Source organism: Cloeon dipterum, chromosome 3 (assembly GCF_949628265.1).
Source record: "Cloeon dipterum chromosome 3, ieCloDipt1.1, whole genome shotgun sequence".
Taxonomy (NCBI): domain Eukaryota; kingdom Metazoa; phylum Arthropoda; class Insecta; order Ephemeroptera; family Baetidae; genus Cloeon; species Cloeon dipterum.
Genome location: NC_088788.1, coordinates 28,763,116 through 28,791,079, shown reverse-complemented (window position 1 = coordinate 28,791,079; position 27,964 = coordinate 28,763,116). Strand labels below are relative to the sequence as shown.

The 27,964-nt window shown below is 39.0% G+C and overlaps 1 protein-coding gene across 3 annotated transcripts; it reads right to left on the bottom strand.

The window, feature by feature from the left end:
* Positions 1 to 88: 88 nt before the first annotated feature.
* On the bottom strand, positions 89 to 27,725 carry LOC135940283 (glutamine synthetase-like). Of its 3 annotated transcripts, none has more exons than XM_065485110.1 (10): positions 27,577 to 27,725; positions 26,548 to 26,723; positions 26,149 to 26,493; positions 25,661 to 25,846; positions 25,443 to 25,600; positions 25,225 to 25,384; positions 24,750 to 25,170; positions 24,472 to 24,697; positions 24,151 to 24,417; positions 3,606 to 3,637 (listed from the first exon to the last, which is right to left on the bottom strand). In XM_065485110.1, exons 2-9 carry the CDS (start codon positions 26,701 to 26,703, stop codon positions 24,189 to 24,191), a joined length of 1,881 nt encoding a protein of 626 aa, XP_065341182.1. In that variant the 5' UTR covers positions 26,704 to 26,723; positions 27,577 to 27,725; the 3' UTR covers positions 3,606 to 3,637; positions 24,151 to 24,188. The 3 variants fall into 3 exon arrangements, with proteins under 3 accessions (XP_065341184.1, XP_065341182.1, XP_065341183.1); XM_065485111.1 differs by having other exon boundaries at positions 27,658 to 27,681; XM_065485112.1 differs by lacking the exons at positions 24,151 to 24,417; positions 24,472 to 24,697; positions 24,750 to 25,170; ... (4 more) ...; positions 26,548 to 26,723; positions 27,577 to 27,725 and adding exons at positions 89 to 1,044; positions 1,107 to 1,259; positions 1,352 to 1,491; ... (2 more) ...; positions 2,666 to 2,827; positions 12,058 to 12,219 and having other exon boundaries at positions 3,465 to 3,637.
* Positions 27,726 to 27,964: the final 239 nt, after the last annotated feature.

Below are 27,964 nucleotides of genomic sequence, written 5' to 3'. Positions count from 1 at the left end.
TTATTCTTTATCCTGTGATTAAAATTCATGATTTTTTCATTTAATAATAGGGATTCAAGTAACTAAGACAAATTAAAGTCACCATATGTGCATTTATTTCCTTGCGTTGTCACCATTCCTTTTATTCATGATTATATTTATTGTGTATAAGCAAATTAATAAAATATCGCCCCTTTAACACTTTAAAATGGGTTGCACGAAGTGGCTTTTTCAATGGTCGCAGAAACAATTTACATTATAACATTTATATGCATCATTTAAAACAAGTACATTTAAAATATGAAACAGCATTTTTAAAATACAATTTTCAATTTCACACTCGTCAACAAGTGGCAAGAAAGACAATAAAAAGCAGAAGTAGCGCGACAAGTACACAAATATCACTAACTAGAATTTTGGTTGATACAACAATGAACAAATATTTCTAGGTTAAAATTGGGCAAGAGTCCTCAGAAATTTCCAGCATTTTGTATAAAACAGGCGCGCAGATAGAGAGGGTTAGTGAGTGGAATGCAACGTATTCTTTTTTGTCAATTTGTGCTTGAATTGGTGCGAGGCATTATTAATGAACTATCATATCTGCCGCTGTTCCTCAAACATTCACAATTTCACTTAGCTGGAAACTTTGCGGGTCTTTTTACGTATAAATGACATGCATCACTGCTGCAGCTGCCTCATCTACTCAAAACCCCTTTTGGCATGTGTATAAGAATGGCATTCATTCATCGCCTTAATCATTTTTCATACCCTTTCTCGAAAAATAATGTCTGTGAGGAAGGTGTGAATTTGTGCAATTTCCTCTTACGCTCTACTCTACAGAGTGTGTACGTGCATCAAAATTAGAGTTCTTCCAAAAAGGTGTATAGTAAGGCGAGACATGATATATAGAAGTACTGGGACAGATTTCAAGTTTTTTTTTCAAGATGGGCAAAATATGTGTAGAAAAATGCACTTGTCAACAGTTAAACATCGAGCTCAAAAATTAGATGATGCGCTTTATAATCTGACTCCTCTGGCTGCTCAGTGAGTAATTTGGCCACAACCCTGTGAACAATACAAGCTATTAGAGTCACATAATTAAAACAAAATGTTAGACAACAACTGACCTGTTTATTCGTCAAGGCAGATTGTGCGCACCAGAACTTCGGACACACTGTATGGGTCGCAGTTGGATGAGGGGCGCCTGTCCTCCAAGTATCCTTTCTTGTCCGCTGCAACCTGGCGAGGAATGCGAATACTGCAGCCTCGGTTTGCCACTCCTAACACCAAATCAAAGTCAATGATTTAGAAGTCAAATTATGTGGTTGAATAAAAAGTAAAGCCAGAGGGATATCATTATCAGCCAACTTACCAGCAGAGAAATCGTGGATGGAGGATGTCTCATGGAGTCCAGTGAGTCGTCTCTCATTGTCCTTGCCCTCTTTGGGGTCGTAAGCTTTGATGTGGCGCAGGTGCTGCTTTGACAGCTTGTCGATCGCCTTCTCAATCTCACTGAATACGATTTCAAACGTAAGCTTTAGCTGCAAAAATTTAATTGCGATTCATTACATGATGCCATTCTCCGCTCTTGTAGCTTCGGTGGAGAAGTTGGTGTGGGCTCCAGTGCCGTTCCAGTTTCCTGGCATCGGCTTGGGGTCCAGGGTGACGACAACACCAAAATCTTCAGCAACGCGATGCAAAATGTACCTGGCGATCCAGAGGTCATCACCCATCGTTATTCCAACACAGGGACCAACCTGGAACTCCCACTGGGATGGCATGACCTGAAAAGTGGAAATTTGTATTTATAGTTATATTTGAGATATAAATGACGAGGAAAAGAGCAGGGATTTTAAGACATTTTTATTACCAATTGGAGAAAAATTATCCTGTTGAATTAGGAAATTTTTCATATTTTGCTAGTACGGTCAGAAAGGAATTAGAAAATTACACTGATTACAAAATTTCCTACTCTAGCTAGAGATCTCTCTCCAATTAGTTTTAACATTTTTGTAAATCATTCTTCATAGCAGTATAGGCAGCATTACACAGCCTCCCATGCGAACAGATAAAATTTGAATATTAACATTATGTGAGTGTAATTCAATTGAGTAGAATATATAAATTAATTAAAAGGTCTATCAAATTTCAAGACGAACTTTAATTTATTTAACGCGTTCTCCTAGAAAATTTAGACTGGGATTTCTGGATCAGAATATTTAGTTCTAGCACTGTTCTAGCATTGTCTTCACCAGGGATTTAAATAACATTTCTGACAGCTGACAACAAGGAGGAAATCGTGTCTCTGAACGCATACTTCAATTGCATATTTGGTTGATGAGACTAATTGTCGTAGGGAGCAGTATTTACCTCGGCGTTAGTGCCGCAGATCTTGACACCAGCGTAGAGGCAAGCCTTGTAGTGAGCTTCGACAATGTCTCGGCCAAACACCTTGTTTGTACCGACGCCGCAGTAGTAGGGGCCTTGGGGTCCGGGGAATCCCATCTTTGGCCAGCCAAAGGGATGCCTGTCCTGGTCCAGCAGGGTGTACTCCTGCTCAAGGCCGAACCAGGGTACATGTTTCTCTGCGCGTTTCATGACCTCAAGGCAGGATTTGCGGTGGTTGGTTTCTGCGAAAGTGAATTTTTCAGTCTCGAGAAAAAAATGCTTTCATTTAAATTCTTACCAGTGGGCTTTTCATTGTATTTGTATGTGTCGCACAGGACGAGGATGTTGTCTCCTCTCAGGAAGGGGTCTTTGTAAATGGCGCAGGGATAAAGGTAGACGTCGGAGTTTTTGCCTATGGCTTGGTCCGTTGAGCTGCCATCGAAGTTCCATATGGGCAGTTCTACAAACAAACACGCGTTATTTCAGAGAGAAATTTTTTTCAACCGGTTTTTGAATCCAAGCCAAAAGTTCTTTTTAAATCTAGAAGCTGTCAGAATTTTGCACGTCAGCAGTAATTTTGCCAGCTATTATTTTTTGATATTAGTATAATAATAAAGAATGTACCCTTGAGCAAGAAACTAATTTTTGCATGCAATCACTTTCAGATGCGAAACTAGTGTCGCTTGGCAGCGTCAAGTTCATCTAACACAACACCAAAGCTATTTAGCCAGGCCACACTGCAGCGGAGCCCACGTCCAAAGCGTGTGTGCGAGTCCAAAATAGACCCGTCCCGGAGGGCAGGTAGAGTGTGTGAGAGGGTGTCGACAATATATCTGACGCACAGCACGTTCGCCAGAGCAGGTTTTGAATAATTTAATAAAATCGCTGGCTAATTTTTTGTAATTATGCATACAGAAATCTTAAGAAATGGCTGCTAACTTGAAAATTTAAGGTAAAAAAGCAAAAAGTTGTTTGCCTCTGAAAATAAACAAGACACTTTTCAGAATTAGCTAAGCGTGAAATTTTGCAGCTTTTGTGCGATGGGTTAACTGCGCAATCTTTGTTCTTTTGGAAAAACTAACTATAAAATAACTCACCCGACACGTCCTTAAAAGTGTTATCAAGGGTCCTGGTCTTGCCACGGACGTTTTCCCCAGAGCCGTCGATCCAGATGTAGGTGGCCAAAATCACGTTTTTGGGTTGCTCAAGGCTCAGGTACCTGTCCAGCACTCTCTTGTTGGTGTAGGCGTTTTGGAGCGGAGCCGCCATTCTAAAAACACCAAAACACTATTCTTGAGATTTGCAGCTCATTACACGCTACTAGGAGGGATAAATTGGGACCGATGGGGCCGAGTGAGCGACAGAGAACAAGTGCTATAGCTATAGCAGCAGAAATTGCTTTGTCACTCTGCGCGTGTAAAAGTCAGTGCCAATGCAAATGCACACAGTACAACAACATATTGCGCGGGTTTGGCACGAGGTGCCCTCATCCAAAAAATACTTCCCTCTACTTATTTTTAAGCAAATATTCAATTCAAAGATATCGTCATATATTTAAAGTTTTATAATCAAACAATATTTCAGCTTCCCTACAATTGAACAATTTACCCTCCAAACTTCAAGCCAAGGCTCAAACATTTCCGAATAAATATTACTTTGCATAATTCACGACATCAAATATCACATTTCAAAAATGGAATTTTCACCATGCTTAACGGGAACATTAATTATGCCAAGTGGTCAAGCACTTCAGGTGGCGGTAATGGCGGCAGAAATCTTCTTGCAGGCGATTTAATGACGCAAATTGAGACCCGCACGCATTCGCAATATTTCTTGCCACCAAGCAAGGCCCGATGGAACAAGAACAACTTTGTTTTAATTCACGAGCAAGAAATGCCAAGCAGCTCACTTCACATTTTTTTCTCTCGCCAAGCTGACGGAATCAGACGTTAATGGAAATGCCACGCGGTAACGTGCGGATCAATTTCCATGTAAATGATCTCCCTCTTACATTCATGAACAAGGTTTCAGCGTACAACAGACGAAAACTAGTGAGAAAAAAAATCGTGAATGCTAAATTAGAACCTATGGTTGTGATTGCCGAAGAAAGGTTTTGAAAGACACCTTTGCCCAGATATTTTTAGCCGCATAAATTATGTTGGTCAGTCAGTTCATGCTTGAGTGCCAAAATTAAGGCCGACAGCTCTGATAAACAAGTTTGACGTGGAGCTGGGACATGGGGCTCTTTTAAATCTTTTAACGAGGGCATCCATCTCAAAAATTGTTTTCATTTATATATTGTAAGCTTTTCTTTCGAGAAAATTATTTTATAAATCAAGAAATGTTTCAAACACTTATCATCTATTTCTGAAAAAATTTAATTTTTTTGAGTTTTAAACAAATTATGGACATTATTATTAAAATTTGAAACAAATAATTGTATTGTATTTATTTGAAAGATTCAGGCTAGTGTGACGCAGCACACAATGGAAAATATGTCCAAAATAAATATACTCTGAGTACGACTCCTTTTTTAGATCACATTTGTGTAAGAGGATACATATAACGTCATTTACCAAATCGAGATGCTATGCTTTCCTTTGTTCGCTCAATTAAAAGACAAAGGACACTGCGCTGATAGTTTAATTAAGCGGGGAAACGTGATTTTCCCTGCGCTCAAAATAGAGCCGGCCTGTTGACAAAGACCTTAGTTTTCAGCTCGAAAAATAAAGAATTCGCCTAATGTTCTAGACTACTCTGTCGAGCTGCAAAACGCACCGGAGAAAATGCAAATAAAAATAATTCTAGTGACTGCACTCAAGTGGACAGGCGTGGTGTGGTGATTACTGGGAGTCGGTTCGTTGTACCTGCTGTTGCCTTTACGACTCTTTTATTGCTCTAGCTTATAGTTTGATGCTGCACAACAAGCGCAGCATATAAAAGGGTTCAATGCTTTGCTGCACTATTTGACGCAATAAAGAGTGTTTAATGTTCTATTGGTATGGCTTGTTTGTCGCAACTGACGACACCACTTTCTCTGTCGAGATTCCGTTTGTCCAGGGTTACTGTGAGAGTAAGAGAGATTGAGAAATAAATGCACTTTACTTTTAAACCGTAATTCTAACATTTTAACGATACATATTAATATGATGTAATCGCTGTAATGCCGCACACAAGATTTTTACGAACTTCTAGCCGAGCCGTTGGAAAAGATTTTTGAAAAGGTTTTTGAGAAGGAATTTTCATTGAATAGATACCAACAAGCATAATTGTATTTAAGACAAACTCTGTGTGGAAACATTATATATATATATGGATGGGTGAAAATCATTTTACTTAAAGATGAAATATCATATGTGTGTATTTTCTTTGTTTTCAAATATCCATGTATTTGTTATTTTTGGTGTTAAATAAAGTTGCAAGCACTTATAGAAAGTAAGAGGAAGTAGACATTATAAATTAAATTCTAAAGATTCGTAAATAATTAACGAAATTCAAAGAAAAACTTGAAATGAAGAGGATAATGACGGTTTAAATTAACATTTTTACTGACTCTCTTAATTAATTATTTCATTATCAGCGAAAGTTCCTTTTTTGTTAACTCCAAAACTCCACGCCCCCTCTCTAAAAAGTTATTTCATCTACTTTGTACTCAAACGATGAAAACAACTTCATGAAAAATTTATCAGACGAATTTTGGTGCGATATACAAGTTCTTATTCACTGGTTAAGGGTTTAAAATTTTAAAACAAGAAGATAAAATAAAAAGCACTTGAAAACATGAGTCATACAGATTCATGAAATATGGCTTAGAGCCGGTTCGTTTTTGAATGAAGGCATAAATCAAGAAAAAGTAGGCCAATCTGCCGAGCGCTGTCCACGGAAGGACGGAATTTCGAGCAGGTTTAATTGCACGTGTCTCGTAGCTACGCCGTCTGCATGCAAATTTGATAATGTTGGCACCTGAACGTTGGGCCGTTTGCGGCACAAGGACCGAAAGGGCGCCACCCAGGGACACGCATTATGGGCGATTAAACCGGTGCCGAATTATGATTATTTGATGCGCACCTCAGCTGTAATGGAATTCGTTAGGCTGCAACTGACCCGCCGACGATCCACGCAAAGAAATTGCGTTTACCAACCATGTTATTCGATTAAATTTCCTCGGCACCGCCTTTTGTTTTGAATTAAACATACAGAAATACAGGGCCAGCGACGGGTGGAGCGAAGAAAGCGGCCGCAAAAGGGAAAGTTCAGAAATCGTTTCATTAAGTTTGCATTCAGGCGTCAATATAATTCGTAGTAATTACTCTGGATTGGAAGAGCCTGGTTTTGAGATTGTCCAAAGGCTCTGCTCTTGCTGGTGAGAAATTCAGTGTATTTTTTTATGAAAACATTTATGTAAACAAATAGCAAGAAAATTACAAGAGTTTCGATTTGTGAATTTACAGCCAGTTTGATATTACATAAGCATTGAGGTACGAATTGAATGTCTGAAAAAATAAATTTAATTCAACTCAAAGTTTTGCTCGTTCCAGAGCGAAAATTTTAATTAAGATTAAAAGCACCCGATTGTTGCACGACTTGTCAGCTCATTCATCGCATCAGCTCTCAATGGAATATTAAACGCTTCCATTAGCGTCGTCGAGCACTACGAATAAAATACGAACAAAGGCTCCATTGTTCACTGTCGCAAGCTGGTGCTTTGCGACCGGTCAATAAGACGCGCGGTGGGGTTGTCAAATTCCACCCCAACTCTTGAGGAAGAGTTTCCAAACTCGTTCGCGTGATTACTTTACACAAGTAAGTGTTTATACTTAATAAATCGCAATAATAGAGATTCCAAAAACAAAATTTTTGTCCGTTCAAGCAAAATAATTTTTGCATATCGTGAAAAAAACATTGAAGAAATTAGCACGCCCTAAAAAATACTCTCCACCTTGAATGCGCTCATTATTTGCTAATTTGAGTTTAAAACAAGTTCTGCTTCGGTTGGCAGGGTTTGTAAAATGTTCCTCCCAACAAGCGAAATGGGTAGCGAGTTAATATTTGCAGTGCTGTGCCTCCGACTACAAGGTAACGAGAGCAACTCCCCAAGTGCCCGCCAAATAAACACGCGCTCGGTGCAAACATACAATGGCATTAAGCGAGCATGGCGTTAAAAATATAAATGAGCCAAAATTTGCATAACTCTGCGCGAACACCATTCACGTGGAGTGTCGTGCCTTTTTCCATTCATAAATAATCGCGTGGGACAGGTGAGAATAACAAGAGGAGAAGTGAGAATGCTGGATGACTCGCTTGCATGCATGCCGACTATACATTTTTCGATTTCAACGGGAAATAGCAAAAAAAGTTAAATTTTAAATATGACAGTATACTATTTTGTACTAAAACATTTGATGATATGAGAATAAATAGAATATGAGTTAGAAATTTTGTTAATGATTTTGATGATGTTACAAAGTATTTTGGATAGCTATAGCCAAGGTTAAAAAATTTCCCGCGATCATTGAAAATAAGAATAACAATTGCATAAAATTTGGAATTCACTGCAATAGCTCTTGTTTTATTTTTAGCCACTATCAACGGAACTAACGCTCATATCCTATTAGATTTCTTTGCTCCCAATAGCGATTTTGCAATCAAGTTGTGTTGCTGCAGCGACTGGTCCACTTAATTATCAATATATGTTGTGCCATTGCGCTGCTGATAATCAGTGCGGCAGATAAAACAAGACATGCGGCAGGGATTGCCAGTCGATTTTCAATCAGCTTTTTGTGCACTTAAACTATTACATTTTGAAGGACACACCAGCATTGATGAAAAAAGAAAATTGCGCGAAATGAATTGAGGTAATGCGAAATTCGTGTTTTATGGCGCGCTCATCGAGTTAAAAGCTGAGAAGATCGGCATAATAACACCATTGCGCCTTGGTGGGGCTTCAAAGAGAATGAATGACCCCCGCCAGCAAGGATAGCCACTTTGAAAGAGCAAAACTTGTTATTTTGAGAACATTCTTGAACGTAGAGTTTCACTCGACTATTTCGATGCAAGATCATGACCTATTTGTGTGAAAATGTTTTGTTAAATTTACATTAATTTAGGCCAACTATCGGTTTCGCTGTAAGAAATTATTTTTTTTTCATATGTAAGTGAGGTAGATTTTGACATTTTTGTCTTTTATAATTCCTAGCAATTTATATCTTAAAAAAATACCGATTAGTTATGCAACAACAATTCAGAGTTACAAATAATTAATATCTTTAATGCTTTAGATATCTTGATTATTTCTCACGATAATTAGATATTATTACTTTTATCCTTGTTCTCAACATGACATAAGATAACAAAATGCATTTTCCGATTAGTCGCTGAGCAAGCGAACGTCAAGACCTTCCAAAGTCAGGCTTTTGTTTTGGTACTTTGCAAAGTCTTAATTTGACACTCTTCGCGAACAATAAAACAAGTTGACGTGCGCGTTTCGTAAATAAGAGCAAGACGAGTGATAAAACCAAGCGCGACCGACACGTCTTTCCTGAAAGGCGACTTTCTGGAGTAAACGGAGGCTGCTGTGGCTCCCGCTGTTAACCTCTCTGGTGCCAACGGCAGTTCTCGGAACACGGCAGAGGTCATCACGCCATTCTCTCTTTCTCCCGACATTCATCTCTAGACTTGTTTTGTTTCACACGTGTCCCTCCCGACCGGCTAGTCTCAGCTCGCGGTTCTGGATCGCGTGATCCAAGTCTAATTGCGATGGCACGAAAACGTCTTTAATTGGGGTAATTAAACGGAGGTGTGCTAGTCAGCCCCAGCCATTTCGGCTTAGTTAATCACCGACAACTGCTTCTGGGTGCATTTTGCAAACTTTCCTCATGCCCAACGGGGAAATCCGTTGATGAACTTGTTTGCAAATGCGTCAAGAATGATCTCTCTTAAAATTAACAACTGCGTGTGTCGGTCAAAAAGCCAAACTCGTGGTCTCACAAAATTACAACAAAATGTTGTTTGCTTTCCCTGCTAGAGAATTTATTGCAATTTTTGCAACTTTGGAGCTATTCCAAATAAAAAGTACCTAACAAAATAGGGCACGATATAAATTATTAATTTGGCAAAGATTTCACTAGCTTCCTTAAATAGAAGCGTAGTCATGTGTAAGCAGCAGTAGAATATTAATATAGAGAGCATTTACGTTAAAGAATTAATGGCTAGTAGAGTTTGATTTGAACAAAAGGTCTCAAAATGCCATTTCATTTTCCTTTATTTTCACTACTGGAGAACGTGCTGATTATAATTGGAAAAATGTAGGTCTCGCACGTTTCAATGGAATCACGAGAGACTAAAAATAGCCACACAAATAAATGGTTCCGATAGAGCCACCGTCTTTTCATTCTCCGAGTCTCAGCGCCACTTTCGATTCCCCTGGCCACAATCAAGTCGAATTGACTTATCAACGCTAAGTGTCTACTTTCGATTTTCTCGTACGGCCCCGGGACGATATTATCTCCAAGCAAGCTGTTCGTGGTGGCCTTCGCATTGAAAATATCTGCAGAGAAAAAATGAACACCGATTGAACGGGGCTGAAGCGCTAATTATTGAAGCCTTTTTTGCACGTAAATTAAACTTAAAGTCAGTAAACAAAACAGCACCTTTTTAATTTTAATTCCAGATCAAACAAATTCTTGCAAATGGAAGTTTTTAATTATTACTTCAAATTATAATACTATATTAAAAAAATGAATTTAGCTATAAGCAAAGCTGTGCTAAAAGCTTCCTTGAAGAAATAAAAAGAAAATTTTTAGAGACAACAAGGAAGATACGTAGAGGCGTTGAGAAGGCGATTAGCTTCAATGCATGGAATTTGAAATACAGAATCAAGGGGATGTGAAAAATCAGGATTGAATTTACGATTTTCGTTTGCGTGGTATTTAGAAGATGGTTAAAAACAACATAAAATTAAATAAATCCAGAGTTTTAAGCCTTCTGACAGAAGGCATTTTTCGCATCTCATGACTTGCTGACACGATCGGAATTTTAAACGTGAGCAAGTTCCAAGCTGTCGATATCTCAGCAAAATTCCATGTCAACGCATCGATTGAGCCGAATAATCCTGTAAGGAATTCACCAAAATGCATACGTGGAAAAATCTCACTTTCTGATAGAATATAAAAAATTCGGTCAACAATTTGTGTCCCAACAGTGGATCGCGTCACCCTCAAACATCTCGAAATATATTTATGCGCCCGAATCACAAAGCCTAGGTAATCAAAGCGGCGCCGATTGACATCAGAAAGCAACACACGTCCCGAATTGGCGGAACGAGCGCAGAATCCCCTATGGCAGAAATAAGTGCGCAAAAATAACCAGCGCGCACCCCTCTGTTCGGCTCCCTTCGAGTTCGCAACGCGTGCTCCGTCCGCGGGCGCTGGGCTGCTGTCATGCTGTGTCAAAACACACGTCCTGTCAGCGAACAATATCGTGTAGGGAAAGACGGAATTTCCGACGAAATTTTGGCGAGAGCAAAACAAACAACAACAGGTACCGCACGCGCGCGGTAGAGAGCACAATAATAAAGTAAAAGTGTTTTGTTCTCACCCTCGCGCGCACCGCACCGCTCGGTGTATTGACCGAAATAGCCGGGTGGAACAGCTGATGTTGTTTTGCTCGATGTAGGTCGTGCGTGTGGTCAAAGCCAGCCGAGCATGGACGAAGGAACTCTGATCGTTTCTTTGCTCGTTTCCGTTTCATCGGGGTTGGTGTCGGCAGGGGGCTCCGGACTCGCGATCAACGAAATATTGGAAACGTCGTGGGTTTTTATTATTGGTTTGTAGGCGCTTGAAAATATATTTTAATTTATTTTGCCGCAGAAAGGGTTTTATTTTGGCCTTGGATAAATTTAAGAGTTAGCCTGGTTTGCGTACAAATGAGCTTATAAAACAAATTTCAAACGGTTAAAATTTAAATAATGGCTTAGTTATTCAAAATATTCGAAGACTTTTTCGTGAATCGCTTAGTGTCTCACAACATTTGAGGTATCCACCTTAAAAAACTTAAATTCAGTGAAAAGAAATAAACAAATTTCAAACAACGCGTCGAATTCCATGATCAGGATTATTCTGGGCATATTTGACCTTGGCATTAGAAGAATTGTTGGTGCCTTGAAAGAATCTAAGAATGTCAGCAATACGGACAAAAATTTGAACTGCTCAGCAAGTCACTAAATAGGTTTTATATCTCTAGCACTATTCCACAACATGTTTCGCTCGGAAGTTTGCATGAATGTGTCATGATTCGCTGATAAATTTGCTGTCACTGTCCAGCAGGAAGGATATGAAATATTTCAACAAGTTGATAACGAAAAATCAAAGCAGGAATTACTAGCAAGAATTTAGGAAATAACAAAAAATCGATTCTGCAAAGAGCCCCATAATGTACGTCTCAACCCCCCGTTCCGAACAGGGAGCAATTCAAATTGCCATTCCTATCACGCCCGCAGCATTGATTGGCACTAACTCAGTGCGAAACCTTTTCCAAACCGCCTGTTTTTCTGTCAATATTATTTCCTAGAAAAACTGGCGCAGAAAGCGCCAACCCCCGAGGAATGGGCACCTTTCGTTGAAAAGCGCCCTGTTTCCCCCGAGCGCCTGGGCCCCAGAGCTGACCTGGCGGCGGAAGGTGGTAGGTACTTACTCGAATTAGGTTTGGCAAAAGGTGGATGTCTTCAGTTCATACAGAACACGCAGCCTGTGCAGTCTAGGGAGTGCGAGTTGCGTTTGGCAAAGGCGAGTTGTGTGTAGCAGCTGGTGCCGAACTGGTGGTCGGCGCGGCTGCGCTCACTGGATAAATATCTAGGGCCCCCACTGCTCCGGAGGCGGCTGCGCAGCCCCCACGTTGATGCACCACGACCACGCCGCGTTGCTCCTCCGACGGCCACCAGCGATTATCGTGTCACCGTAGACACTGTAATTGCTCCCCTAATGATTGAGCGGTTAAATTCGACTTTCCCACGCAAAAAGTCGCGATTTGTATTAAAAAGAATAGCAGAGTTTTCACTGCGAACGCGGAAGTGGCTAATGAAGAAATTCTGGGTTGAATGTTGACAATCCTCGGGTTTCTGATGCATACTAACTTCGTGGAAACTGGTTTAGCAGTTTTGCGCACAATTTTGTTCAAGGAAACGTTTGTAAAGGAAAAAGAGGTTGATGGAATATTATTTCAACGCCACTTCTCAACGCTACGCATTTTCTATTGTTCGTTTTATTTAATTGTGAGCTCAAATGACGGAAATGTATTTTGCATGATTTTCTGCTGCACAAAATATTAATTTCTAGCCCCTAGCAAAAAAGGCTCCCACTCCTTTAACCGTCCCCTGTTTGCCTCCCACTTCTCCTGAACAAAGGGCGAGAGAGGTGGGGTCTTATATGCTTATAGATATATGATCAGGGTACTCCGGGAAATTGATATTAATGCCTTTCTTATTCTCTTAAAATACTAGCTAAATATAATAGATCTCTTTACAAAACCAACATAACTGCCGCTAAAAATTGATTTAAATAACATCAAGAGGATCAGGAATATAAAATTCAAAACCAATTAAGAGGTAATTTAATTTAATTTTAATTTATAGCTAAGGAGAAATAAATATAAATATTGATTTTTAAAGAAATTATTATTTTTAGGTATTTGAAGAAATTAGTTATTACTTGCCAGATATAATTTATAAAATTTGCTAATTGCTCGAATCACGAATACGTTAATTTTGTAAGAAAATGATCAATCGGAAGGAAAATTAACAATAATACGTCCTGGTCCCGGCAAAATTGCGTAACTATCAACAACCAAACGCGAATTTCCTTGTTGCAAGAAAAGGTCAACAATCAATTCGACAATGAAAATTTGGGTATTTGTTGAACGTTGCGCAATTTTGCCGGGACCAGGACGAATACATTTTTTCAAGTTCAACCGGCAATCTCTGCCAACGGATTAGAATAATCAATAAAGAATGTTTTCTTCAATGGACTGACGCATTTATTTATTAAGCATCTCGCGGTTTGCTATGAGCATGCTCGATGCGCAATTGCAGCATATTAGGAAGCAAGCAATTAATTATGAAGGAGATAAGTCGGTCAGTTCATGTGCCTCAATCCAGCAAGAATTGATGAGCCAGATCCATCAATTAAAAGATTGGGACTAAACTCGATGAACTTAAAGACGTCTTTTGCGTGATGAGGGGTCAAATGTCAACCAGTATCCACTCTAATTACTCTCACTTGCGGTAAACCGTCCCACGCAATTACTCGCGATGATTTACTCAATACAAAATCACAAAGACTTACTTAGCTTTTTGTTTTCTAGAAAAGGCAACTTTTGCGACACGCGCTAATTTGTTTTGCAATTTCATTGATCAGGCAAACAACAAGAAGGAGTGTTGTTTGGAATGGGAAGCAGCTGATAGTCTTTTAAATAAAGCTTTCATAATGTGTTAATAATTACGAAAATGTTATTGTGTCGATTCAATCTCTGTTCTGCAAAGGTCTGCGTTGAAATTCACATGGTGAAAGAGAAGCTAATTAATGTTGTTGTTTTCGTAAAAACATTTTTAACTCGAGTTTAGTTCATCTGCTAAGAATTGAGCCTAGCCTATGTTAGAATCGAACAGTTATTTTAATGACGGCGGTGCGCGCCTTGTCGGCCGCTGGAGGCGCATTAGAACTGTGCAGAATCGAGCCCCTCAACGGACGTCATCATGAGCATAATCAGCGCGAACGGCACCAAGCGAGGTCGAAAGGTTTCACGCAGGATTTCTGATAGCATTTCCAAACGAGAGGGTTTTAGGATATTCAAAATTGTGTTGGGACTGACGACCTCTCTCTCTGTTGCATCTATTGCGCGTTTTCTTTTTCAATGGAGCGAGAGAGCAGGAGAATCGAGAGATCCATCAATCACTTGTGCCGAAATTGCTGTTATTGTCGTTAACTTGGCCGTGAAGATGTGGGCCTGTAGGCTGGGTTATTTAATTTGTTTTCTTCTTTGCCGATGCGCATATCAAGATTAATGATGATACTTTGGGCTGCTATGCAGCTATTGTGAAACTAGAATTTAAATCTAGCGACCATCCTTGAGCATATTTAAAGGGCTCATAACCTATTCTAGAAAAGTGTAGCGTCCTGTGAGAAAAACAATGTGTTTCTGGGGCAGTCAGGAAGGCAAATAACTGAACAATCAAATTTTACCATCACGTTAAATGTAAAAAATGTTTTCCGACGTAACTCATAATGTAATATTGTATTTCTTGGTGTTTGAATTAAAATATTCTAATTTAAACTTGAACTTCCACATGTTGCTGATTTTATGACAACGCTGCGGAGGGATTTCCAGCATTTCATTGGGACTTGGTTTAGTTTAAAACGATGGATACGGTCACTCAAGTATCTTGTCTCATCACAGAAATCTCCAAACATTATAAATCGTACATTGAACAGCAAAATTAAACATGCTCAGAATCATCGTTCTTGAATTAAATGGTGGGTTGGCTTTCTTTTTAAATTAATTAATATTGGTGTAAATTATCAGAAGAAAGAATCGACAAGTATAATCGCAAGTAAAAAGCTTATTTTTCAACGCACGCGCGAACATGTTGTTGCAAAATTATTCGCATTGCCTAGGCTGTTAAATATTATTAGAACAGCTGATGTTAGCAGAGCAGTTGAACGCAACGGGCTTTTCTCATTGTTATCTTTATGAGAGGGATCCATTCCGAAACATCGTGATCTTGTTTTTTCGAAAATATACACTCTAATCAGTACTGGTGAGTAAATATACTTTGATCGAAAAATCGTAACTCCCGCTCTGTTCTGTACACAATGAGGTAATCAGAGAAAAAAGTGACAAGTGCTGATACGCGCTCGGGGCAAGGTTTAAATTTCTGGTTGCCAGTCAAAGCTGAATCATTTAGTTGCTGACATTTCAGCATAAAAGATGTTACGCTAATTTTCAACTTGCACTTCTACTTGGCTAGGAAGATAAAGAAGTGCATAACAAATTATCTTGCTTCTTGCTCGTCAAAATAGATTGGCGATAGCTCCGCAAGGAAACTAGTATTCGTGACACGTGCGCTAACAAACCCTTCTGTTTTTTTGGTTGAACTAAAAGTGTGCCTAACACTCCGTGCAATTTCCAAAATGCCTCGCAACAAAAGACAAAAATTATATTTATGTTTTGTGGAATCAACATTTTTTTGCAACTCGCCAAATAATCCGAAATTCACGCAATATTATAGCTGGTTTTAACTAACCATACATATTTAAAATAAAGTTTCGTTACAATCACATTTTTTTTAATTCAAGATTTTAGGATTATTCTTTCAAACTACCATGTGGTTCAGTTCGACAAGATAATATCTAAAAAGAATACAATTGTATTATCCGTCAATATTTTAAATGGAAAATTAAAAGCGAATAAAATTCAAAAGTAAACATATTTTGTATTTGTGGCACGCAATTGTTTTACATACACGTACCTGTTATCGAAGAAACAATTCAAACAATTATTCAAAAGTAGTACTGCTTTTTAAACTTAAGTTTCTCAGAATAGAATGGCGAAATTGACATCCAAACATCTAACGAAGCAATTTTTCACTCTGCATATCCTCCCCTGAACACAAACGTCAGTTTGTTATTGTCTCGTTCGAAATTAGGCACAGTAACAATAAGGCGCGTGCCGGAATTGCAACTGACAACGAAAACTAGAAGCCAAAGGCGAAATTTCTTTAGACATTTTCAATTGCAGCAATTTGCTTTAATTTATTCCTTGCGGCACTAACGTTGCGAGTCGCAGGGACCAATTTATCTTCTCTTTCAAGTGCTTCGGACCAATTTAACCGGCGCGCGCAGGGAATGAATAGTCAAACGGCCTGCGTAATAAAAGTACGCACATTGAGCAATGGAATCTGCAAGTCAGGCGAACAAGGAAATGATTGTCACCGCATCGGAGTGGCGAGCAGGCAGAAGCAAATTCATTATTCGCCGCGAGCAACACAAAAGAACTTGGGCAAGGTGTACGCATGAGATTGTGAGGCAAGCTGCGATGGCGTGGAAAAGCACAGAGACCGGCCTCTCCACGTGCAAGGCCACCGCCGCCGTGTTGGTATGGCAACGAGTGACTGAAAGTGATTTCGCTGCAATTGCACGTGTTTATACTCTGTGGCCGCCGCTGTGCACCACCGAATGCATTCGATCGGACTCGGTATGGCCTCCTGCGCCGTGGCCGTGGTTACAAGTCGAAGAGAGGAATCTCCACTTGTGTCACACCCTTCCTCCGCTCTAAACTGAGACTAAAAATATCTGAAGTGTTTTTTTGGAGCAAGTGAAATGAGCGGAAGAGAGATAATTCTGCAATTGGCTCGCGGCGATAATTTTTTAGATATATTTCAATTAGACTCAATCTAACGAAGTTTACTGCGTTAGTAATTATCATTGCAGTTTGCCCCTGACGATTACAAGAAGCTCAGCTCGTGGGAAACCGGGGAATTAATCATATCTAATCATGAGTTAGAGCCGCATTAAAAACCGTCAAACCACTAACCACGCTTTGAAACGACACAGAAACACTCGACACTGCTATATTACACATCGTCAGTTAAAATAGCTGCTGAATGTCCTGATTTTTTGCTATCAGAAGCAACACAAACACTGCAAAACAGATATTTTACTTTCTCACCCACTGACTCGCCAACAAAACAAGCTCTTTTGCTTCAACCAGAACTAAACGACTTTCCGCTACAGAATATTAATCTCTTCCCCAAGCACGAATGCAATTTTTCTAGTAGGCCAAGGACAAACCAGGAATAAACAACCTTTGATTCATATTAATTTTCTCTTTCGTAGGAGAAGTCAGGTTTCAAAACTGCAAAAATACCCAAGCGGGTGAAATTTGGCACTTGACCAAAGCCGCTCAAAAAATCTCAGCTGTTTACCTTACTTAAGGATCGGTTTGTTAGTCTTTCGGTCGCACATGGTCCACGTGATTTAACATTCTTTTGGTGAACACCCAGACTTCAGCTTGAGCAACAGGGCAAGTCAATGACTTCACTCGCTGATTAAAGTGGATTTTGTTTTGTGTCTGAGGAATTAGAACACCAGCGAATTTAAATTACTTTTGCATAGCATCTCTCTGATTTCATCTTCTAGAAAAAAGCAAATTAAAAAACAAAAGAAATTTGTTAATGTAGAACATTTTGTTAAAGTACCTCATCAGTTCATGTTTTAATTTTTAATGGCAACATTGTACTCATATGGGCAAGCATCATTTCCTCATTAGTTACGTTATGCAAACATAATTAAGAAAATCAATAAATCCTATTTTTAAAATTTCCACGGCAGTCTACTTGAGATGCTGCATGGAGAGGGTGCATTTGCAATCTAGGTACGTGCAGCTGAATCTCTGGCTCGGCGCCAATGTCAAATTTGACAATAAATATCGTACTGATGAGCGACTGGTGTTAGAAGAATATGTATTTCCACCAAACATCAAGCGGTCGGTATCTGGTGGAGTGGTGGCGTTTGTGACATTGCAGGGTCACTGATTTGGCATTCATAGTCCCTGGCTCGACTCCCACTATGTTTTGCAGCCGAATCTGCTAGAACACAATAACCTCACATTCTACTCTCCCAGCGAAAAGAATCACACCGCCTATAAATATAATACACACGCGCCACCCCCAGCCGCTTGAATTTGAAAACACCTCCAGGAAATCCTTGGCTTTCAAGGAACCGACAATTCTACTATCGAGTGGTATCATGAAATTTTGTGAGAATATATAGTGAGAAATTATAATGATTTTTAGTTTTCTATCTACATTTCATGAATACATTAAAAGTCTATGAAATAATTTAACTTTATATCAGCCGGTGGTTGGCTTGCTTCATTTAAGTTAATTAAATTTGCATGAAATAAAGAGAGAATCACATAACGAGTTTAGGAAGACGATTAATGTTTCAATGTAGCACGTTTTTAAGTCGATAATGCCAGCAAGTCTTCCTTGCAAAAAATCGAAATAATACTCCGATAAAAAATATGACAGTGACAAAGTGGTTTCAAATTTATTTTAGAGCTGTAAAGAGTAGTGCTCATGACAGCGACAACTAGTTTCACTGTCTGCTTGGCACGTTCCTTAATTAATATTTATTGAAGTGTTCCAAAATGCGCCAGATGGATTTAATTTTTATTTCCTTAGAAACAAATAGGAACTTTAGCACGCCTCTTCACTGTTATCTGGCGCTCCTCTGTTTTATCAGCAAGCGATATCGAACAAGGGCTTCTAATTTGTTTTACGTTCTGATATTTTGTTAGAGAGAGTGGCCTCCACATTCTAGTTGAGTGTAAATTGAGCTTGTCCATACACTAGTTACCACTAATATAGGAAAATAACGTCTTTTTCCTTTTCAGCATTTCATTACGGGTGCTAAATTAGAACTATTTGTTGTAAACTTTATGATAATTCCTTATTGTTACAACAACACCTTCCTTCCAGAGATGTAAATGTTTACACTTCTGTATCAAACAGGAGGCGTCAGAAAAATGTTCATTTATGCATCAACAGTTCAGTTTATATAAAGTGTTACTTTCGAAAATTTTCAACCCTCGCTAAAGCACGAGAAAAAATTACAAATTCACCGCGCACAAGAAACCTTGCTTATGAGCAGCCTAGCAACTGGAAGTGAACACTTGGAGGGCGCCTCGCAATGAAAATGCATGCCACACAAGGGGCAATTACGATGCAGGCCGTGAGAGAAGAGAGCCGACAAAATCCCAAAGGGGTACCGAGCGAGAGACAAAGTTTAGAGGCTTTAATGAGCAGTATCAAAAGCGTAATTAACATTCGGTGGGTGTGTACCACAGCACTCACACACAACTCATGACATGTATATCTCTTTTGCGAGAGGGTCTGCTGGTTGTCAGTTAATATTAAAAACTCGTTAGGAACAAACAGAGGAGCCAAGGCCAGGCCGATTTGGCGTCATCATCATCGGGATCACATGTGGCCTTGGAGGTCAAGCCGATGCGTTGCTCACCCAAAATTTATGATGTGGTTTTTTATCATAATAATATTTATGCAAAGGCGGTCGCTTTAGTTTGACACCAACGCCAATTATTGCGTTAGGGCGCTCTCAATCGATTTGACCCGACACCCGCGGGCCACCGCGGGCGGCTTGGACGGACTTGTCGCTGACTAGGCAACTGCGAATTTCTTTGGGTCAAAACACACAGTTGCTGTGTCCATTAAGCTGGTTTGGATGGAATATATTATAAGCCTGCTACACTTGGGACACGATAATGACCTTTGAAAGCTGTCGCGTCCGCGTTGTTGTCTTCGTTTGCAACAAATTATGTGTCGCAACGTCAGCAACTTGAAATCGAAAATTTGGCATTGCAATTAGGCTGGGCTGAAGTCTCACAACGCGATCAAGTTTGTATTAAATTCTGTTGGGCGGACCTCTTATCTGACCTTACTATCAAACCAGACTCATTATCTCATGTGAGTAAATTGCAGTGTCTATACCCAGAATGAGCAAAAACTGGCCTTATATCAAACGGTTGTAGGAAAAATGACTTAAATAAACTGGAGTTGAATTTTTCTTTATTTAGCAGAAGCCCCTGTTTATTCAGTAGAATAATCTATTGTGCAACAACTAAATCATTTCCTCTTTCTCCTTTGTTTCGCTTTAGTAAAAAATTACATGGATTTTCAGCTAGATATGCAACAAAGATGCTGGTCCAATAAATCCTGTGAACATAACTACGCCTAAATTTGTGTCCAAATTTCGAAGGACAACCGCATTAACATATATCAACGCTAGGAACTGTGGGAAGGTGATTTAATTTTTTATTTAATCCTCTGCGTTAAGTGCTGGTTCGGAGCGAATATGCGAAACCTGCCTACTTGCTGCCCAATAGCATACGAAAGTGGCTGTCGCACGGCTCTTTGACCATCAGACGCGTCCAATAATACATAAATTACCTAGGGAATCTAAGAAAGCAAATTGTGAAACGGGCGAAACTTCACCGCTGGACGGAGTAAGGCATGCAAAATAGCTTCGAAATCCAGCCAGCACTACTAGCCTTCATGAAGAGACGCAAAGAGTCAACTTTTGTTGTGGCTATGACGATGTTGGGTGCAATAAAGGCGCGTTTGAAACGAAAATTATGCAAATGAAATCATCTCTTGTAACAACGACCAAGTAAATTTTATTATCACGTGCACGTGGTTTGGGTCTGCGTCAATATGTGATAATGTTTATTTTTGTCCTGACTGAGTGTTTGTGACACTTGTCTTGATTTCACTTAAATTTTGAAATAATCTGTGGACAATTATGTAACGAAAACATCACGCGTTTTTGCCACAACTGGAGTTCACTGGGAACGCATTAAGAAGCGATCATAGCTGAACGTTTTAGATGCCTCTGAACTTTCTGAATGGTAAAATAGTATTTGCGTTTGAACATTTTGCTCATTAACCAGCACCAAATTAGTAACGTGAGCAAACTTGTCCGCGATTAGAGCAACTCTCTTGGAGCAAATAATGCTGTATTTTTCAGCCAAACGAGGGCTAGAATTTACTTTATTTTAAAGTACTTTTGTCACATTGAATGCAAACGTTCCTATTTCGAATTTGCAATGCACTCTGACATGTCAACGTGAATTCCAATCTGATGGACTGTGAATTATGCGTGACTTACATCCCTTTCTAGAAAAGGGAAGTAAAGAATTTTTTCAAAATAGCATGAATGCTTTCTTCTACTAGAATTGTACCACCAAAAATACTATATGAATCTAGACAAAATTTCAAATTCCCACGACCGCAACTTTAGAATTACTTTAACTGCAAGAGTTTGCACTAATTTCATTGATAGCCAAGCCCAATCTAGCGTGCGACATAATATTTAAAATGAGGTAGAGTGCATTAATTTCTCCGCAGTTAAGAATGCAAAAATTTGAGATTAGGCATCCTTTGATTGCGCCGCTGACTAGATTGTGGGTCCGTCGTGTTTGTTGGTGAAAATAATGATAATTTGGATTTCGGGTGTGTGATTCATTAACGCGTGTTTGTCAGCTTACGCGCCCATAAAAAAGCGATAAAATGCGATCGTAAAAGTGCAATAGGCACGCGTCTTTCTAATTTGAATAATATACGCTCTTCTTCACGCTGTTGCCACTGTGGGCACTGTGCTACAAACGCCTGACCAGACAAACTTTGTCCCCGCTCGTGCCGCCCAGTGCAAAACTCCAATTGAGTGACCGAAAGCAATAAAACGTTTGTTGTTGGTGCAATAAAATACGCCACAAATGCCATAAAACGGCCGTAAACGCACACCACTGACCTAGCTCAAACAATGTTTGTCTGGTTTCGGCAGTTGGAATTTCTGACACAAGTCTCTAAATCGGTAATTTTCTGGAGTGTCATTCGCATTGCAAAAAATTTCATTTGCTTCACTTTGCAAATGTCGGGCTAAATGAATTTAATTACACATAGACCTAAAAATATGTCTTATAATATATTTGACCATATGACCCAGAAAGAATTCCACAAGCTCCCTATCAATAGAGTTTTGATATAATCAATTTTAAATAATGCAAGTTTCATTTCAAAATTAGCATGGTTAAAAAGAGCGAGGCTTTTCTTCATTAAAGTGCAATCAATTTAGCCCAGCCAGTTTAAAATGCTTTAATTTGACCTAAGTTTCAACATTCACTTTCCAACCTTGCACGCCTGAGCATAAAATGCAAACAAAATTGGATTTAAGCACTGAAAGGCGTCATCTAAGCGGTAAAATCTCTTTTGAAGGTGAACTGGAAGATCAGAGAGATCATTATGAGAATCACTTCCAGGTAGTCTGCCAAAAATTCTTGTCCATTAATTGGTCGGCCAATTTAGCAGCCTATAAATAAGCTTCTACCAATTATTAGCAAAACCAGGCCCCTTGGGCATTAAGCTTCATAAATTATAATCTATCAGGATCACCCCTAATACATATTACAAGTTTGAATAATTACTTTGCTTTTTAGGTTGCAATAACGAGAGTTTATAGCTTGCATGTTGAGCCATCAAGCAAGTTAGAGGCACATAACTTAAAATGATTTTGATCATTTTCCCTGGTACTATGTGATGGAGCGTTGTGAATTTAGTCAAAGAGAGCCTAAGTTCTGAAGCTCCTAATGCTAAACTCAGCACAAGGAGAATATCTAAAAATATTTCAGCAGTACCGCTTGTTACTAGGGAGAGGGATTTATAATAATATATGCGAGGAAGCATTGTAATTTAAATAAATATTAGGACATTTTTTAAAATATAATTTTTGAGTAGTGCGATAAGGCTTAACCGTGGTTTGACCAAAAAAGGAGAGCTCATTATAAATTTAACATTTGAGCTAAGGATGTTATAATAATAACAAACTTAAGGCTTAACATACAAATTTTCTAACGTGATCATAAAATATTGTGATTGTGATCCATTTTATTGCGCTTTACCCTACTTAAAAACGGAGTATTTTCCATCTAAATGTTGATGAGACTAACAAATTTAAAATTCCACTAACCATAAATTGGTCAAATGACTGGTTTCCTGACCAGCAAGAGCAATTAACAAGTAGTGTAGTATGATGCATCATAACAATGGCTCAATTTTCCTGTTCCACTTTTGTTTGGTCATAATTGCGAAGGAGGCGTCCTGTCCCACTTTAAAATGAGTTGTTTTAATGCAAGTGCGTTGGATGATGAGCGAGTAATTTGATATACTACTGATTATAGCAGCCTGGGAATTTGCGCGTTATGGTTGCTCAACGTCAGCTTACATTGCACGTTGTTGGTGTAGGAGCAGAACTGCCCACGAGTGTTTTGTTAGTAGGAAATCCGCTATCAGAGCTAATCACTCCCACTGGGCAAATTGCAAACGAGCATCAATCGGTCTGAATTGGTCCATTGTTAAAGGGGGACCACCAATTGACAGTACAATTTACACTTGGCTTGATTCGCAAAACAGCCAGTTCTGCATTTTGCTGTATTATCCAAACTGCGCTTTGAATGAAATATTTCAAACCATGTAATATGTAATAGCTACTGATAGCTACTTAAAAAACCTATTAAATCCGTTTTTGATCAAGTTAGAAATTTATTATTTCAGATTGTGAAGTGAGCAATGTTAATCTTTATAGCGGAAGCATAAAAGTATTTATTTTGCTATTTCCTCAAATGAACCAGCCCGTTGGCTTGTATTGTTAAGGCATTCTCAGGAGTGTCAAAGCAGTGGGAGATATTTGAGCAGTTTGGGGATCTGATACTGGCAGCCTTATGTCAGAGATGGCAAAAGGTGGTTAGTTGAGTGACTTGAAATGCCCAAATAGCTCAACGGGCTGGGAGGCGCCAATTGCTGGTGTTCGCACCTTTCCAGCGGCTTTAGGGACAAATTTCTGGCGTTCCAATCAAAGACCTCGGTGCGGGGAGGCGAAAAGATAGCCAATAGCCACATTGGGCCCAAGCTCGTCTGCGGTCACTTGAGCCTAATGTGATAAGGCCCACGCAAAGTGCTGAGCAAAGGTAAAAAAATAACTTATATTATGCAGCAAGTATTGGATATCTGTTTTAAATGAATGATTTTAGCTAGTGGGAATTTTGAATCAACTACAAAAATACGCGGTATAGAATAAAATAAAAATGTTTTTTTTTTTTTTTGGTGAAACGCAGCAGGTCAATTCCAAATTCCAAACATAAAACATCTACAATAAATACCTTCACTCTTCTTAAGAATGCTAGAGCTGGATTAAAGGTTATGCCGACTTTGGGAAGTAGGCTGAAAGAATATCGGATCGCTTCACAGCCGGTGTTGTGGTTGTTGGGTTGTGCCTTGACTTTGGCACTTCTTTGGACTTTGGGATTCTTTTAGAGTCTCCAGAGGCACTAGAATCAGCGCGAATGTCACTCGCCTGCTCCATTAATGGTGTCAAGGGCGTTTTCTCCATGGGTCGGTATGAACCCAATGGGTCTGTCAATCCTAACCTACAGTATCATTGGATTAATAACACTCTAAACTGAATTGATTCAATGCATTACTTTTGGCGTAGTTCAGCCTGGGTGCGAATATTTTCTTTTTGCCTCATCAGAAAGTGTTCAGCGCTGTTATCTATCGGCTGCACAGAGCTGGTTCCAAAATAGCCTGGTGGCCCGGAGACGCCAACCATTGGGGTCGAAGTCATGGGAGTCATAAGAGAAGTCGGTATAACAGATTTGAGCGTCCTGCTATCTGCCTCTTTCACTTGTTTTGTCAAGTATGTGATGACTAAACAAATTATTATTATAATTTTCTCCAAATATCTATCAGGACTTCTCACCTTGCTCATTATTTTTAATAATTAAGTCTTTCCCTTTGATGTCCTCAGCAACCTTGCTCTGCTCATCCCTCAGTTTATTGAGTTCATCCTGATTCTTCAACAAGTTTGCCTCTAAAGCTGATATCTTTGAGTTCTGCGCTTCGATTTCTCTATCCCGCGCCTCCAGCAAGCTTTCCTGTTTGAGCGCCACTTCTGTCCGTAACTTGACTTTAGCACTCAGATTCTGGATTTCATTCAGCTGCTTGGTGATAATCTCATTCGCCTTGACCATCTCACTTTGCAGCTGCTGAAGAGAGGCTTTCTTGGTGCCTACAGATGCCTCTGCATTGGCCACTTTGGACTCCAGTTCATTCTTCCTCTCGGTCGTCAGTTGCAGAACTTCTTGTTGCTGCTCAATTAAACTTAGTTTTGCTTTCAGCTCCTGCAGAGGATCAATTATTTAATGTGGATTTGATAAGGAAAGGGCCAGTAATACCTGTTCAAGAACAGCAACTTTAGTTTTAAGTGAATTCATGGCGTCATCCTTTTTATGGTAGTCCATATCGATTTGAGAGTTCTGTTTCCTTAATGTCAATACTTCTTTTTGAGCAGACTTCAGCTCCTTTTGAGTATTGTCAGCTAATTTAGCAAGATCCCTGAAGAAAACGGTACATTAAATAATGTTCCATTATGCCATATGGTGCTTTGTCATACCTGACATTGTTTTCAGAGTGAATCAATTTTTCTGAGAGTAAAGTATTCCTTAACTTTTCTTCTGAAAACTGATCTTCAAGAACTTGCAGCTCTTGGGCCTTTCTGGCTTCTAATTCTTGCCTTTCTTTCTCAAGTTTGTTTTGCCACTCAATATGGACCTGGAATGGCATGATTATTGCACTTCAAAAACTGTTCATATTTAAATTTCAACATTTTACCCTTGATAGAGATTCTCTCATGTCTGCTGCCTCTTTCAAGACTCTCTGCTCTAAACAGTCCTTTTCTGCCTTGAGCTGCTGCCTGGTCCGCTCAAGTTCTTGATCTTTACTCTCCAGTTTTTCATATGCCACACTTAACATCTGCTGTTTCTGTTCCAAAATATTGTTTGTGTTGCGTAGAGATTCCTAAAACATGAATAGTTATATCCTTTGTGGTGATTCTCCCCACTTCTGAGTGCTGGAGACTTCCAGATGTATCGCTAGTTAAGTTTTAGAAACGCCGCTCGTCCTATAATCATCAAACCTCAAGAAAATTTGATCTCAATTTTTTCTTTCTAAATTGACTTTAATTATTATAATTTAGTGACCAATTACTTCTCAATTATTTGATGTAAATTCTGACAGAAGATACACCCAATTTCATCCCGATTAATAGTACACAGTTCAAAATCAATCTCCTTTAACATCGAGGATATGACATCAGTTACCTTTAAGGTCTTTATTTTCAGAGCCATATGCTTCTTTATTTCGGTACTTGAGCCTTCGACCATTTTCAAGGATAAATGGCAGAGGTGTTTGAATTCGTTTGTCTCCATGAACTCTAGTCTCGTGTTCAAAGGGTCGTCATTGAGCACCAGACTAAATCTGTTGCTTTGGGATGACTTGTAGGAACTGGAGCATTCGTCGAGCAATCGAACAACTTGGTTGGCGAAGTTGTCAAAGTCAACCAGCAAGCCCTGCTCCATGCGAAGCACTTTAAAGTCTTTGACCGAGAGGCATAAAGAGTAAAGAAGGAATGGGTCGTCATCATCTGATATTTGTAGGCTCAAAAGCTAAAGCGTTTTAGAAGTTATAAAAAATACAAGAAATGTATTTATGTTTCATACTTGACCACCTTGGTGACCACCTCCTGTCAGTAAATCAAGATCTATCCTCAGGTCTCTCTGCCTCTCTTCCTTGTCTCTGCCTTTCACATATATCCTGTTTATTTTTGAGTAAGCTGAGCAGACTTTGCAATCATCTCCTACTTCTAGATCCATCATGAATTAACATGGCAGGTTTGCTGAAATAGATACAGATGAGATTATTTTCTGATTGTAAAGGCTTAAGGTATATTTTTACTGAAGTAAAATTATTTAAAATAATATTTGTGTGATTTTCCTTTAGATTTCAATACAGTGCAGACTGGTTTTTTATAATATGTTATTTAAATCTTTAATAATAAATAATAATTTAAATCTTTAGTGGTACCATTGCCAATATAACATTGTAAATATAAAAGCGTATATAAGTGCATGGTGGCCAAAGAATGTTAAGAAAGAAGATTGTACTTTAATTTATGTACATATGTCTCATAATTGTAAAAAAAAAACTAAGGCCGAGCAGACACATTCATATCTCAGCGTGTATGATAATATATATTTATGTCATCTGTTCATGATTGTACACAGCAAAATGTGTTTATGTAAATACATCAGGTAAAGATTATTATAATGTATGGGTGTATGTAGAGATTTGTTGAGACCTTGACATGGCTTTGTACCCTTTGTACTTTAATGGATTCTATATATGTAATATGGAAAAGTTACAGTTCTCGCCGAGTTACAGTTTTCGCCTTTCAATGTTATTAGTACATATAGGGACGACAGATTTGATGCGTGTAAACGGTAAAGTCGGCGAGAACTGTAGCTCACTGTAGCTTTTCCATAGATCCAGGATTGTGGGGTATTTGTTGATTATAAATTGTTGCCAAATGCTTATCTTCAGGGACAAGGGACCATTATTAAAACCAATGATCTCAATCTCAAAAATTGGTTAGGTATAAGCACGATGACATTTCCTTGCCTCTACTTTTCTTATAAATAGGAATACATAATCTATAATTTTGGTAATTTTAGTTTTCTCAACGAACTCACCAATTCACTCTGGACGTGATTTAAAATCCTACACACGGATTTTTGCAAGTTATGTACATATGTAGTTACAATTACACTAACCGATTAACAAACAAAACTAACACAAGTAGTCGGTAACTGTCAAGTAGACAACAAACAAAAATTAGTGAAATCAGCTGCATCCGTCAGTCACCTGGCGTCTGCGTCTGGTGCCGCCAAAATGTAGCGTTTGCGAAATGATTAATATCCTAATACGCCATCTAGGTGCAGTATTCTAAACTATTCTGGAACTCATGAACTGGGGAAGGATAGCACTAAATTTTTTTTAATTGTAAGTATACACCAGGCATACAGTGTGAAAATTAGCTTTATTTTACTGGACAAAATAATAAATATTAATTATCTTGTG

Bases quoted from the DNA above. Each gene is read 5' to 3' on its own strand.
- LOC135940283 (XM_065485110.1), bottom strand. From the start codon at position 26,703: ATGATGGATCTAGAAGTAGGAGATGATTGCAAAGTCTGCTCAGCTTAC. The intron at 24,698-24,749 runs GTGAGAAGTCCT...TAATTTGTTTAG, and splicing joins TATTAAAAATAATGAGCAAG to TCATCACATACTTGACAAAA. The intron at 24,418-24,471 runs GTAATGCATTGA...ATGATACTGTAG, and splicing joins CAGGCTGAACTACGCCAAAA to GTTAGGATTGACAGACCCAT.